We start from the raw sequence: 12,695 nt of genomic DNA, 5'->3' as shown, positions 1-12,695 counted from the left end.
AGGCCTGAAGCACAGCATAAAGCAAAAACATGACAGAAATTTTAATTTAACTTTAAAATATCAGTCCCACTTATATGTATTTATCTGAATTAGAACCCTAGCTATTGACACGGATCATACTGTAACACACCTTGTACAAAAATGTTGATGCACTAGTTTAAGAATGAGGACTGTTCATAGTAACTGAAGACACAATACAATAGTAAAATAACTTTTCTTAAAAGTGAACAATGACAAAAAAACCTTTAAAAGTATGGTGGGGGGGGTAAGCTTATAGAGGTAGAAGAAATTTTTGATAAATTTTCACTGTGCTGTGCCATGGATCTTATTTTTCTTTCATGTTATGTGTGTATAAAACATTCAAGAGAAATTCTCCTCTACAGGTTTTTCCATGCCTTTAAGAGTTAATGAGGCCTTTAAGAGTAGTTAAGGCCAGAAGGCATTTCTGCAACTCTCTAGAGGTTACCAACTGTTTTCTACAAGTTAAGACATCATGCTAACATATCACCTGCTTAAAATACCCTGTGCCAGCGCAGGGCAGTGCTTTCAGACTTAGTGATTACAAYAGAAATCCATACTTGGCCAAACACCGTTATGTCCTCTGAAGTTTCAAAAGATAACTATTATTACTGTATTTGTTGCAAACACAAAGTCAGAAATAGCTGATCTGAAAGCCCATAAGTTGATTTCAAAGTTGTATTATGTAATTTCTAMACTGTATAAGACAAAGACTGAAAACTGTACGTACTCAAAGTCCAAAAGGACAACCACCCAAACAGTCAGCAGGCTTCTGACAAAAAACCTTTGCGATAGCTGAAGTGCTACCCAGCAAAAGACACAGTTTATTCTCTCTAATATTTTCCATTTAAACGCTACGATGAACATACTAAAACAACTTACCAAACAATAGATCATGGCTAAAGTACATTTAATATCATTAGTGTTTTAAGTGATGTCTAAGCATCAGGGATTCTTGGATAATATTGTGTCAGTATACAAACATGCTTAGAATAGAGAATCAGCTGGTAAATAAACACCGGTTGTAGGGTAATACACTTCCCTAGATTTTTTCTTTTTTTTTTTTAATGAAAAAAAAGAAGTGGAAAGTTAAGTTATTTAAACTGTGAGAAAAGCATAAAAATGTAAGATAAATATTTATAATGGGACCAGTACAATAGCTAGGGTTATTTATTTTTGTAACCAGTTTATTTGCTTCTGCTCTCAGATTCAGTGAAACACTCATTTGTGTAAAATTATTTGGTAATGGAAGGGTGCTAAGATTCTTATAGGTAGATAAGCAGTCGCTATGTCTTTCACTGCACAAGATGTGAGAAGCAGGTTAAAACTGGAAGAAACAATTTCCCTTTTTTTTTGTGAGAAGAAATGAGGGTCAATATTTAACATCTCACTTTAATGTTTCAGACAAAATAGATCCAGCAAACTGAGTATCTGAGGGAGACTGGCAAAGGTTGTCATAAGAGTCAGTAAAACACTTGATTATTTTTAAAGTTATTTTCATTATTGGGCAAACTAGAAATAACTTTTTTGAAAAGCTTGGATTCTGGAGCCACAATACTGTCAGTAAATATTCAAGGCACAGGCTGGAACAATATGGAAGTAAAATCATCTCATGTATAATACCATAAATATATGGAACAACAAGAGACATGGATGCCTTCTGGATGAATACAAATGACAGCTTGGAATGCACAGGGAAAGGTACACAAAATTGTGCTGCAGCACCTTCCCCCCAGACCTTTTTAATAGGACTATCTTTTACAACCATTTAAGAAATCTTCTCCCACTATAAAAGTAATGAAAAATTATTTATTGACTTAATACAAAGGTTATAAGAAAGTGGGGCACAAGGGCCCATTTTGAGACATAGTAGTAAGACTAAATGGGAGAACCTCAAAAGTTCAATAAACATATCATTTTAGATCATATTTCAGACATCAGTATTTTAATTACTTTGAATTTTCTCACTAGTCACATTTTGCAACATAACCAGCATAATTATATACTCAGTAATAACATTTCAGCTGCTTCACCAGTACTTTTACAATGAAGTTTAAAGAAAAAAAAGACAAGACCAGACCAGGATGTCTATGAACAGTATACGAACGTGCACACAGGACAATAATTTAAAATCTTAAGGATACCTGTGTTCGCAGAATTTCACCTTTGGACAGTTGCATATCACCAGTCAACTCTTTCACAGCAATGCCCAGTGGTTCCAGTCGCTTACTGAAGTAATTTGTCATTTCAGCTGCCAAAGCCTTCATAGGAGCAACATACACAATCTGCACCAAAAGGACACCAGCTTGATAAATGAGCAAACCCCACAATGTCATTTGTTTCATGGCAACCATTACAAATCACAATTTATTGTGAAATATGATGCCAGGCACATACAGTGAGAAATCTTAATAGTGATATATGAAAAGTAGTTATCTTTGCTGGATAAGTGAGCAGCTGTTTAAAGGACAATGGATTTTATTTATACAGCCTCATCACTTTGAAAATTGGTTCTGCATCAAAGTTAAATGCATTTTCATAGCTTTTCACATGGGTAATAAGATTTTTAGAACACAAATAGGAATGGCTTTAACAGTAATGAAGTAAATCAGAACTAGCCTTATCTTTGACTTGGAAAAATATAATACCCTTGAAAACTTCCTGATTTCATATTACATGTATAACATATAATAGGTTTCACCTTAGAAGTTAAAAAGCTGTTCCTTGGTTCATTAAATTCCTACCTTAAACTCATCCTTTTTGATAACACCATGCTGAACATGCTGTCGAATTTCATGAAGGACTGTTAGCATGGCGATGTTAGTCTTCCCAGCTCCAGTGGGCGCGCAGATTAGCATGTTTTCATTTGTGTTGTAGGCAGTCTCAAAAACTATAGATTGGATTCGGTTTAGTCGTTTCATGCCTTTAAATACAAGTTGTCCAATCTGTTAAAACAAACAATACATGTATTTTGGACTTGTGCATGTGTGCATGTGTGTGCGTGCGTGTGTGTGTGTTTAAAAAATAAGATATTGAATGCATGGCAACAAAACTCAGAATAACTGCTGAAATATATTTATTAGTTATGCACAAGTGTTTATTCTGACACTACCAACCCCAACCCACAAATTTTGAATCCATAAAGAAAACAAAGTGTACCAGGATAACATCTCTTAAAGTTAAAGGAGCTCTTCAGCCACATGCTATTTCAGCATTTCACTATTTTTTTTTAATTAAAACAGTGTGAACAAAATTAATGTATAGTAGAATATCTATCTATTTATAACAGTTCTGATTGTATTACTATTTATTGGTAAAAATCAGTAAAACAGCAATAGCCATAGTAGTAGGATATAGAAGTTTAGGATGACAAACTACAATTATTCTAATGGAAGAAGAGGCAGCAAAACACAAAAAACTGCTGAAGAAACAGATGATTTAAAAAATATATATATTTACAAATAATTGTGTGCAATAAAGTTTAATTATGCAAAGATATACTCAAAAAAAAAAAAAAAAAGCAGTAACAACATCTTTCTGCCTTCTCTGATTCTGAGGAAATTTCTGTCTTGTTATTGTTACTGTTCACCTGTCTCCCGTAATACGTACAACAAATCACAGCCTCCAAAAAGAACATAAAATGCCTACCCATAGTCCCAAAGAAACTTTGACAATATTTTCAAATAGTTAAATTATTATATTTAATAGATTTTTTTAAATTTTATAAATCAGAAATCTTGAATTATAAATATGCTTGCATTATTCCTCCCGTTCTCTTCCCTCCCCCCCAAAAAAAAGCTTTTTGTCCAGAAAGAACTGTTGCAGATGGTTAAAATTTTATTTGAAGAATCATAAAATTTTTGCAATGGAAGAATGGATCATTAAGATAATAATTTAATTTGCTAAAAGACTTTCTTTTTCTTAGTTACATTTCACAGACACTTAAAAGACTCTGTGGACCACAGAATTATTTTCATTCTTCTGCAGAAAAGAATTTGGATTTCATTACCTGTATTGCTACTAATAATAATCATGAAAAGTATTTTACTGATAATTTTGAGAATTATCATTTTTATTTAATTGTAAGAAACTGCAGAAGTACCAATTCACTGTAAAGAATGGCCCTGAAAGCATCTCCAGAAGATTCTTCTTTCCATTATTACAGGCTTTCCAGTTAATTTACAGAGATTTGCTATTTCAAATATTGTTTGACTGAAAGAAGCAAATTATTTGAGCAGGGTCCAAATTTATCACTTCCTGAAGTAATGCAAACTTAACAATGAAAGCTTTACTGGCTATCCAAATTCATTATTTTATTTAAAGAAAGAAAACTTTGATACTAATGGTGCTAGGTCTATCCTTTTGCTGCAACTGCTTGCACTGAGATATAAATTACAAATTTAGGTCAATATAGCATCTTCAGAACACATACAACACTCTTAACTGTAATCATTGGGCTGATTACAGTAGGCTTTTTATTCTAGAGGATTTTCAATATTAAAAAAACAACATTCATTGACATAAGAGTCAACAAAAATCTTACGTAACTTAACAGTCATTTTTTTATCAATATTCTTTTTTAAATTTAGCAGTACCTTTGTCTTAGCAAAGCTTTCAAGTTGAAGACTTCTAGCTCGAGATTAAAAAAAMCCCAAAACTAAGAAAAAAAAGATCTACTCAGTTCCAACTAGTTCCATGGTTTGCACTGGCATTTATAGAACTCATACCTCTGTGTGTATCTCAAACATATTCAAACACCTGTTCTAAACTGTTAAGCTTTTTTGGTGAAGAAAAAAAAAAGTATCTAACACAAGTATTTTTTAGAACTTTTCATCAAGTTTCCTTAAGTCTGAATATCTGAATTTCAGAATTACAACAATCATCACTTTTAATATTCTTTTATAGTTTATTCTGCTTGCAAGATTGCAGAGGGAAAGCTCATTTGTTTCCCATCAAGTTTTGTATATATGTAATGTTTACTTGGTGCATCATCTTCACAATTCCTTTCATCTTCATCAATAGGACTATTATGAAGTGTTTGCTAGAGATGGGCCAACCACATTATTGCTATCAGGGTTCATTCAACTATTTTTATGGCCTTTTTAGTCACTTTACATTTCTAATTTGCCTGTTACTTCATTTGGGGACTTCTTGATAGGTCTTTGAAAATGACTATATTTTTTCTTTTCCTCCCATTACACCCAGTTAGTCTTAGAAGCTACATAAACACTTCACGCAGCACACTAAAGGATCTGTGGAAAGACACTCACAAACACAACTGGTGATTGCATAATTTAATTGGCAAAATACTATGTGGCACAATACTTTTAGTATTTTAAAGAAACAGTTTTTAAAGAAAAGTATAGTTGCCTAAATGAAGTCAGTTAAAAGCATCTTCAGCAAAGAACTACAGCAATTTTTCACAATCACATAATTGAACACGTATAGCTTTAAATGTACAAGTCTCCTTACAGTTGTGAGATTGCTCATACAATTAAATAAAGCACATCTTTAAGCATTTTCTTAAAAAACTGCCCATGGGAATATATTGATCCAGCTTCTGTTAAGCTTTAAGAGGACAATACGAGGATCATTCTTTTTAGAAAGAATTACATTTACTATAGTCATGGGACATGTAATTGTTATAAGTAAGAAAATTTCAAGTAAATAAATAAATAGATAAATAAATAAATACAATTTCCTGTCTATTTTCCTCTCAGGAAATGGTAACATCACATCACAGATTAAGAGTGTCTTGGTAACTAGCAATAAAAAAATAAATGTTCAGGAAACACCAGAGGAAACTGGGTGACAAAACTCTGAAAGAAAAGAAAAAAATCACAACCTGATTTTCTAGACAGTTGTCAGGTCTTTTGAAACAGGAACATTAAGAATGGAGTTAAGATTAATAAAAACAAAACCTATAAAATCCTGATTAAGAACGAGAAGTTATTTTTTAATAATGATATTTATAGCAGAATCTAGGCTTTCATTCAACATACTATCTGATTAATTTTCAAGCAATACAAAAGAAAAAGTCAGACACTGACAAATCAATGCACTTGACAATATTCTTTGACAAGTGACTCTGCAAGAACTTATTAAGCATTAAAAAAACTACAGGAGCAAGGAATTCCAGAGAAAACAATATCTTAGACTACTCAAACCAACTCCATGTTTAGCTGAAAAAAAAATCACTGATGCCCCTTCCCCAAAAGTTGGGTTTATTCCAAACTGCAAGTACAGCTAAGTGATTAACAAAAAGAAGTAGTTCTGCTCCTAAAAATGACTAAAACCAATGGAAATTGCAACCGTATGAACATAAATCTCCCCTTATTAACATCTGCCTACTCTACCAGGTTTGCTTTTTCGATTTTTATTGTCAACTGCACAAACTCTACCTAGCTTTAAAGCTGAAAACCACGTTTTCCCTTTGGCATATTACCAGCAGTGAAGCCTCCTACACACTAATTCTTCTTCAGATAAATCAGTGAAACCCCTTTTTTCTTAATGGACTAGTAGCCACTTAATGGACTAGTAGCCACTGGATGGCAGAATCTGTTTTCTTTTAAAAAAAAAAAACAACCCAAAACTAAAGGTGAATGAGATGCAACACTTTTCAGCTTTCTATTGCACAGCTGATTTATCACTAGAATTCTAGGCAAATCAAAGGGGAGTTTAAACAGAGCACAATCTCTACTGAGTGCTACTCCTGACACACACAATTTAGTGTCTAAGGACCATTTTTACATAAACATGAATCAATGTGAAAGATCATCGAGAAGCATATCTTTCCACAACCAAGAAAAAGTTACTCAAGGCTGCCCTTATACGAATGTCTAAAGTCTTACTTTTTTCTTCAATGCACTACCCAATTCTGTCCCAGGAAATCCACTACTACAACTATCACAAGGTTTCAGGTTTTATGCTTAAATGAGATCACACTCGATGAAGATATTCTAAATTAGTCATTTCATTAAAGGGTATTTGTGTGTTGATGCTCCAAGGGCAATTCAAAAATAAGAAACTGTTAACTGAAAAGCCATTTGAGTCATTAAAGTAAAATTCAAGAATGAGTCAGTCTGATTCAGTCAGCAGGCACGTTACAGCTCAGGAACAACTCAGTTGTAACAGCAACTTTTGTTCGAAATGACACAAGAGTGTACAGAGTTTTCAGAGCACCAGATTCATTAGCCAGAACAACTACAAAGCATGACACAGAAGATACATTTTCTTCCACGCAAACCTCTGAATCCTGCTCAAATCTCTGGGCTAGAGCACATCCTCTCACTGAGGACAAAAGGGTGCTAACTGCACATTCCATTAAAAGTGGAGATCTTCTGTTAATCCTCCGTACCACTTTAGGCATTAACACTATTAGTTGGTAGAAATAGCTTGCCAGATAGAATTAACCTCAGCATCACATAATTTCACTAGGTGGCCCAATGAACTTTTAAGTCAGCTTCAAGTTATCATGCTAGCATTTTAGTAGCAGCTTCCAAATTCAGTACTGACATGCACAGGCATAACATAATATCTCCTGTCTCATMCATCTAGAAGAGAAGAAAAAAACAAAAGAAATATTTACTTCTTAGCAATTTATCCAGAAAAGATGTTTGGATATTATCTCCCTTTGAATTGTCATATTTCAATGATTAATCTACATGACATTTGCTTAATACTCCTCATTCTAAAAGAGCTTTTGTCTTGTCCATATTCAGTTTTCCAGACAGTTTTCATGTACTATTAGACAAATCTTCTCATGGTGTGAACTAAAGAAATATTAGTCATCAAACCCTAATTTCTATAGCATAAAACAATCCAAGATAAACATTCTATAATGATGACTTCTGTAATGATGGCTGTACTATAAAAACTAATGAGATTATTATCCATTTATCATAAATGTTGCAATCACATACCAAGTTTAAACTTTCAGCATTTTCCCTACTAATTGGTTTGATTTTAATATATGTTGTAATCAATTGTGGTGCATATATAATATAATTTTGGTGCAACAAGCTCCAACCTGTAGTCAGTTGTTCTATTGCACTTTAGGTTAAAAAAAAAAAAAATCTAAACCGATATAACATGACTTATCCATGCTGTTTTACAGAAAATCTATGAGCCTCAGGGAATGAATTTCCAATGTTCCTGACAGATAAATAATGTCCAAGTCATGCTTTCCCTTTTGATATATTTTGGAATGTTGCTGGTTAAAAAATATATACAGTATACATTACACACACACACTCATATATATATATATGCATATATTTATGTATGTATACACATACACACTTTTTAAAATAAAAAATATATTTACACCATCCCGCCACCCCCCCCCAAACACTTTCTAATTATGCATGTATATATTCAAACCACTTCCATGGAAGTGTAAATTCTATTTTGCTACTCCAGGTACACACAGAAATTAATGCAGAACTAGGAGACTTCCAGCACCTTCCTCTCCTGATGCTACTTTTCATATTCTCCTACTTCTATGGAGGTGCGAGCTCACCAGATTTAGGAATACTAATAAGTAAAAATGAAACTATATAAATACCATAAAGGTCAAATTATTTTAATATTTTATTAAGAATACTATTTCCTACTTGTGAAGAGTGAAAAGTTGTCTTTCAAAGTTTGTACACATATTTTATGCAGAAGCTCACAACTTGTAAAAGAAAAACTGCATGATGTTTGGATCTGCTACATTTAGCATCAAATCACACCAATAAGGTTTCATTGGACGTAAGGGGACACTTTTTATAGGAACGAGCGTCATACAAAAAGACAGGAAAATTATGCAAATGTACCAACTAGAATTTAGGATTGGCTTTGGGCCAGAATCAGCACTGTTCTTCAAATGAGTACAAATTATGTCCAATCCAAAGTGTAGTAGCTGAAGAGTTATGTGCTATAAAAGAAATTCAGAGTAAAAAACATTAGACAGATACAAGTAACTAGAGGAACCAAAGAACCAGCATCGGTTTCAAAGCCACACATACACCATGAACCATGGCTAGAACAAAAGCAGATCTTGCATAGTACATCTATCCGTGTCACTGTTAATGCTAATGACAGATTATGAAGCCAGAAGGAATTTCTAAGAATGACAGATCATGAAACCAGAAGGGTAAAAGTATACTCTGACCTCCTGTAGAATACAGACCATCAAATTCTCCTGAATTTGTTTTTAATTTGAATTATTAAATATATAATATTTTAGAAAACTATGCAACCTTGATTTTTAAAATTATCACCACAACCACTGCTCAATGCTATAGGATTTTAAGTATCAGTAGTCATCAGAAGCCATTTCCATATTTTTAAGTAATATTAGAGTCACTAAATTCAAAACAAACATTGCCTTTGTCTAGATTCTGATAAAAGAGTTCAAAAGCTCAGAAAAGTATGCTGAGGAAAATTTTAATATAAATTCATTATATATGAAAGCATAATCTTTGCTTAGCTGTGTGTGGAACAGTACTCAACAACAAATCCAGTCTGATGGTAGGCAGGAAGGAAAGCTATCAAAATGCACAAACTACAGAAAACATTAATATTTTACTTCATTTGGGATGCCATTTTAAAATCCTGATTAAACATTTCCTCTCTGGGCTGTCAGACTACACGTTTGGCAAGATTCTGGAACAGTTGTTTTTCTGATAAAATTATTCCATTCTCAGACACATGAAAATTCTGGACAGATCATAACAGTGAGTGCTTTTCAGCAAAGAGAAACTTTCATTAGACAGGAACCAGTCTCCATTCAGATGAATTCCAGCACACTTTCATTAAAAAACAAATTGCAGTGAAATCTAGTAGTCTCCTACTGACTAATCTAAGATAGGTTCCTTGGGAAAAAAAAACAAAACACAAAAACCAGCAAATAGAAATTGAAAGAATCAAAAAAAAATCCCTATTTATTTAAAAATGATCAGTCCTACCCATCTACTCTCCCAAGAAAGAACAAAGACTTCTTTGAAAGCAAGAGAGTTTTTAGGGAAAATATTTAACTGCACGTATGACAGCTAACAGGCCACATATAATCTGAACAAAAATCCTTTTCAGTCAACAGAAGTATTGCCACCAACATTATCTAAGCTATTCCCTTGATGAGCTACGCTACATGAACAACTTAAGTAGTCATACCTTTGCTATAGTTCTCTGAATTATTCAACCACTAATTTATATTCAAAATACAACATTCATGTGGAGCAATATTCAGTTGCTCAATATTCAGTATACTATGTATGGATAAAACTGAAGACTTCTGCATGTATAGACCCAAAGTCAGTCTGATGGGAATGATGTGAAAAGACCACAGCTCTCCAAGTCTTCACAGCTCAGAGTTCCTGACAGCTTGGACAGCCTCCTCCCCTTCCTCCCTCCCTCCCTGGGTGAATGTGTGCATTTCTCACCCTGCTTATAATCTGACAAAAGACTATAGACAGAATGATTATATCCTCTGGTGATCTGATTTGAAGAAACGGATAATAAAGTGTTTCAGAAAGATTTTTCCATAAAAGCAACTGTTTCTGCAGCATAGCAAATGTACACAGATTTACGCACACCAGTAGAAACACAGGCAAGATTCTGATTTCCGTGAGACTACTGTAAACACAAAAGCATCTGTCTGATGTCAAAAGAATTATTCCAGACTTGCATCAATGAAATGGAGATCAGGACACAGACTCTTGTTATAGCTTTTTGATGTCATTTCTAATTTATACAGAAAATTTACCCCAAAATATGTAGCTAATAGCAAAATAGCAAAAGAAAAATTGTTGACAGTTGTGGCATTTTCTAATAACATCAAAAGTTAAAATAAAACCCTTACAAGGGGCTTAGTTTAATTGGTTTACATTTCATCCATGTTAACAGTTGTAAAGCAAGAGTTTTTTTTTTTTCTTTTACTATACAAAGCTATGCGTGTGGAAGAGTGAAATATAATAATCACTATGAAGAAAACATCTAAAATGTTGTTGCCCTTCACAGCAAGATTCTTCCTGTACGTATGGCAACCTTGACTCTTCCCAACTCCTGTAGATGCAGCTATCAGGAAGCTGATATTTATATGCCACAGCCAGGCTTTTTTCAACTCACAGAACATTCTCACAATTTCTTAAGCTTATGTACAGGTAAAACTGACTCTCATGTCTGCTGATGGCAGATTTCCTCCTTAATTTAGTCCCCTGGGAAACCTCAGCCAGTGTTTCCAAAGGGGAAAGAGAAAAGCACTGTTTAAGGCACAGTGTTTAAGGCCATGATAACAGGGTGGAAGAAATCAAAGGGTTAACAGAGAAAACCCTTTTCTAGCTGCTCAAGAACACAGGCACTGCAAGACAAAGCAAGAAACCAATGAATAAGAAGCAAAGAAAATAAAGGCATCATGAAAAATTACATAAGTTTTGGCCATCCATGAGAAAAATACACCACTCTACTAATGCACGCCATAAAAATTGAAGCATTTTTAAGCAACCAGTCAATTTTGCCATATGAAATGGTTTTAGTTAGGCTTTTCCCAAATAAAGAGATGAGATATGATTTGAAAGTAAACACAGAAAGCACTTTCTGAAAGTTGAATTCTTGCATGATTTACCATTCCTGAACTATTCTCAGCATCTCAACTGCTTCATATCAAGAGACACCTAATTTATTCTTTTCCTTCTCCATTCTTGTAGTTTTTAAAGAATGGGTCACTATTAACATAATCAAAATAAAACCAGATATGTAAGCGGTAAGTTGGTTATCACCAGTAGCACAAAGAAGAACTGCTGGTGAGGGGACATATATCTCAAAAAAAAAAGAAGAGGCAGCTGAAACTAGCCTAAACAGGTAACTGGAAAATCTGGTAGGGATGGAGAGTACTGACAGAAACAGCAGCTAGTTCTTGGCCAGACCTGAAAAATGGTGAGCACAAGAAAGAAACAAACATCTTAATAAAGGAGCAAAGCCCAAACCATCCTATACCACACAGACTTACATGAATGATTGAGGAATGATTCTTGATAAAGACACTAAATGTTCTAAAGAGCTGCATCTGCCCATTTCTATTCATGGATCCTCAAGATGCAGATTCATTGAAAACAGAGACACTGAAAACTATGGAATCACAAACATTGCAAAGCAGCTGAGGAAACCAGCTCTGGCATTGCAGGTAGCACTACAGATTTAACAGAGTTCTCGCATTTGCTTTGAAAAGGATGCATGCTGCAGGTTACAACTTAATCAGACCTTTTATTAAATTTGTTTTCTGTGCAGGAAATATAGAGAGAGATTAGATACAAAGATATGGAAAATAATCTTGTTTCTGATGTAGGCAAATTACTGATGCAGAACTTGAGAGAGGCATTCCTGCTGAACTGAAAGGTATGCTTAATAAGAGGTAAACCAGAGAAGTCTCCAGCTAAGAAGTATGCATGGCAGAGAAGTAGTCTCATGCTTAGAGGTCCAGTAGAGCAAAGGTTGAGAGATGTCAAAATGCAAAGGGAAGAAGAATCAGGAAAACAAGAAATTAAATCCTACATAGCCTCAAGTGATTCAGGAATATATCTGTCCTATTCAGATTCAGGGAACCAAAGAAAAAATTGAGGAATGTTTGCACAGAAGTTGAAGCTCCTTCACATATTTAGGTGACAAAATGAGAAACTGCCTCATGTTTAGAACCT

General features: G+C 34.0%; 1 protein-coding gene across 3 annotated transcripts in view; it reads right to left on the bottom strand.

Annotated features, from left to right (window-relative positions):
* ASCC3 (activating signal cointegrator 1 complex subunit 3) overlaps positions 1-7,553 on the bottom strand; it is a 215,357-nt gene extending 207,804 nt beyond the window's left edge. For all 3 annotated transcript variants that reach the window (XM_026089597.1, XM_026089600.1, XM_026089598.1), the window contains exons 1-3: positions 7,534-7,553; positions 2,763-2,963; positions 2,163-2,303 (exon numbers count right to left, since the gene is read on the bottom strand). In XM_026089597.1, coding sequence (XP_025945382.1) covers positions 2,163-2,303; positions 2,763-2,963; positions 7,534-7,545 — 354 coding nt within the window. In that variant the 5' untranslated portion in view covers positions 7,546-7,553. The remainder of the gene's footprint in view (positions 1-2,162; positions 2,304-2,762; positions 2,964-7,533) is intronic.
* Between the last annotated feature and the right edge of the window lie 5,142 nt (positions 7,554-12,695).

Source organism: Apteryx rowi, unplaced genomic scaffold (genome assembly GCF_003343035.1).
Source record: "Apteryx rowi isolate R43461 unplaced genomic scaffold, aptRow1 scaffold_822, whole genome shotgun sequence".
Taxonomy (NCBI): domain Eukaryota; kingdom Metazoa; phylum Chordata; class Aves; order Apterygiformes; family Apterygidae; genus Apteryx; species Apteryx rowi.
The sequence above is the reverse complement of the archived record's forward strand: the minus strand, read 5'-3'. Positions and strand labels throughout refer to the sequence as shown.